The following is a 2,946-nucleotide window of genomic DNA, read 5'->3' on the forward strand; positions in this document are numbered from 1 at the left end:
TTATATTATTTGGGCATTCTTTACATGTAGATTTTTGGAAAAAAAAATGTTACTATATTGATATTTGAAAATATAGAAAGATATTTGTCACAATCTTAATTTATTTTAAGTGGTTAAATTATAGAAACTTTAAGAATAAAACTTATTTTAAATTTTATGGAAAATGTTGTATTCTAGCTTATCAATTAATATCCAAATTGATTATCAATTAAGATCTTTGCTATTGATTATCAAAGAAACAATAGTTTGAAAGTAACATTTCTGATATTGAAGAACAAAAGCTTTGTAATTTATTTAAAAATTAAAACTACCATAAAATTGATCCTCTATACTTTCATTCAAAATCTTTCATTAAGAAGAGAAATAAACCATTTTTATAGTAGCACAAATTCGTCAAGGTTGTGCCCATTGTAGATCATGTTTCCACCCTATTGCAAGAATTCTAGAGCACAAATTTGAGCTACCATTTAAGAGTAATTCATAGCAACTTGGAATATAAATATATGATACGCTTAATATGCAATTATAGTACAAAGTATATCAAATTTAAAAAGGAAAAACCCCACTCTCAATTCCAAATGAAACTCAATTTTTTCCCTCTCCCCAACAATATTTAATCTTTAATTGTTATTATTTAATATAATATATTAAATTGAATGAATTCAATAATATGAGAGATTTAATGATGTTCTCCAGTAAAAAGGATGAATTATTGTACATGGTAATATAAATACAATACATGAATACATATTACCTCTTCAAACAATCTACACAACAAGAAAGCAGATCAATATTTACATGATGAGAAATTGCAGTAGGAGTGCTTCTTCACGCCTGTGAGGTCTCCCAGAGCCCTCGCCGGATCGTGATGGACGCAGCTCTCCTCCGGGCATATGTAAACTCTCTTCCTGATTTCCTTGTTGCTCCTTTGCTTCAATTTCCATGGCAAGTTATGCCCTCGCCTGTGCAGCTGCAAGTTCTGATCTCTCTGGAAACCCTTGTTGCAGATTTCACAGATGAATCTATTCGTGGTCATCAGAGTCCTTGGAGACAGCGCTATTACTTCCACATCAGGGTCTGCAAAATAAAAAAAAAGCATAATACATCAATATTTATTTCACAATTCAAATCCAAAACTCCTACTTTGTACCAAAGGACGAAACCCTAATCTTTCATTAAACCAGAGGGTAAACAGTAGAAGAGAATTTAAAGCTAAAATGAGATGAAGGCCAGCAAAAACAAAACATACAGGGGACTATTTGCAGTCCGTTGCCGTGGATGTCACAAACTTATAATAGACAGGTACAAAAGAAGAGGAGGAAGAAAAAGGAATAAAAATATTTAGAGCCTCGAAAAACGCATCCAAGTTGAGTAAAGATATAAATGATATTCATATACATATACGCATATGCATATGTATAATGCTTGCCTGAAGTGCCAGGAAGGCTCCGCTTTCTTTTCTGGGCGGAAACAGTAGTAGCGTTGCTACTGTTGTTCGCTGCTGGCTGCACTGCCATATTATTTACATCTCCTCTAGTATCAGATGAGATGCTTGCCTCTCCCGACGCCGATGTCAAATTAGACATATTTCTCTCCCAAACCGACACTCAGATCAAATCCTGCCCTCCGCACGGGTGCAGGAAGAACACCACCAAAACAATTAAAATATAACGTCAGTTTTTATAACGACAGACAATTCGTATTCCATAAGATGTCAGATGTCAGTTACTTTGGTTTCTTTTTCAGTTTTCTTTAGTGTATACATGGATGCCTTCACTCCCCCTTGCTGCTACTGTAGGAATGCCTCTCGGCATAATTACATAAAATATTTTTAATTTATTTGATTGAGTCATTTGAAAAAAATATTATCAATGATGTTTCCTTTCTCCAAGAATTGGATATAGGATCTTTCCGTTAGATAATATGTAACATCCAATGACTAAATCTTTTCTTTATATATGCTTATTTTATTTAATCATTTGAGCTTGAATTATAATTTATATCTATGCAAAAGAAGAAGATACAAGCTGAAGAGTCGTGTACAAGTAAATTTCGTAAAAGAAAGCAAGTAGACATTATCTTGAATGACATGGAAATAAGCTCATCAACTGCCTAGAAAAGAGCAATTGGATAAAAGTAGAGGAAAGTGTTAAAAGGTGCTAAATACATAGAGAGTATGCAATACAAACATACAATGTCTGGAGTGTGTGATGTGGTCTCTAATTTATGTCCGGAGGGACTAACTGGTTTTGGAGTTCCTAGGAAACCTATTGGGCCACGATTTGAGGAAATCGATGTGTTCATGCAAGGGTCACTTTTTTTCTATTATGAGAATGATGCTTTTGCACCGAAGGATATTTGGAAGACAATATCCTAAAATTTCTATGGTGTGGAACCAGAGTTGGTGGATTCAAAGTACTTTTCAGCTTCCAGAAGACCAAGAGGTTATGTACACAATCTCCCAATAGAAGGATGATTTCAAGCATTACCTCTCTCCCCCATGACTATTCAGGAAGCACTTCCTCAGACAAAGGACTATTGGCCTCCATGGGATCAAAGAAAAAAATGAATTGCATAGACTCTAGACGATGTGGTAGTGTCCTTCGTGAAGAACTCTATACTATAACTGAAAATTCACGGGGGAAACTGCAAGATAGTGAACATAAATACATTCTTGAAAAGTGAAAAGAATGGAACTTGGTTTGGGTGGGGCCAGGTCAGTTAAAAGAGTTCAAATGCAACAATCGCAACTCTAGTTCAAGACGGCTTCAAAAACTCTAATAAAAAAATCCAATACTTCTATATTCAAATCTTGGACATCTTCCCTCTAAATCAACCTACCTGTCTGTTGGGTTTTTGTCCACCAACTATTAAGGACAAGCCTGTTCTTTTCACATATTTCCACATATACAACACAACTTAAATGTATCCCAAGTCGATGCAAAG

The 2,946-nt window shown here is 34.6% G+C and overlaps 1 protein-coding gene across 1 annotated transcript; it reads right to left on the reverse strand.

Annotated features, from left to right (window-relative positions):
- Positions 1-787: 787 nt before the first annotated feature.
- Positions 788-1,586, reverse strand: LOC131070300 (zinc finger protein GAI-ASSOCIATED FACTOR 1). The gene is made up of 2 exons (XM_058005807.2): positions 1,430-1,586; positions 788-1,077 (listed from the first exon to the last, which is right to left on the reverse strand). Exons 1-2 carry the CDS (start codon positions 1,584-1,586, stop codon positions 788-790), a joined length of 447 nt encoding a protein of 148 aa, XP_057861790.2.
- Between the last annotated feature and the right edge of the window lie 1,360 nt (positions 1,587-2,946).

The sequence above is a fragment of the Cryptomeria japonica genome, chromosome 1 (genome assembly GCF_030272615.1).
Source record: "Cryptomeria japonica chromosome 1, Sugi_1.0, whole genome shotgun sequence".
Classification (NCBI taxonomy): Eukaryota; Viridiplantae; Streptophyta; class Pinopsida; order Cupressales; family Cupressaceae; genus Cryptomeria; species Cryptomeria japonica.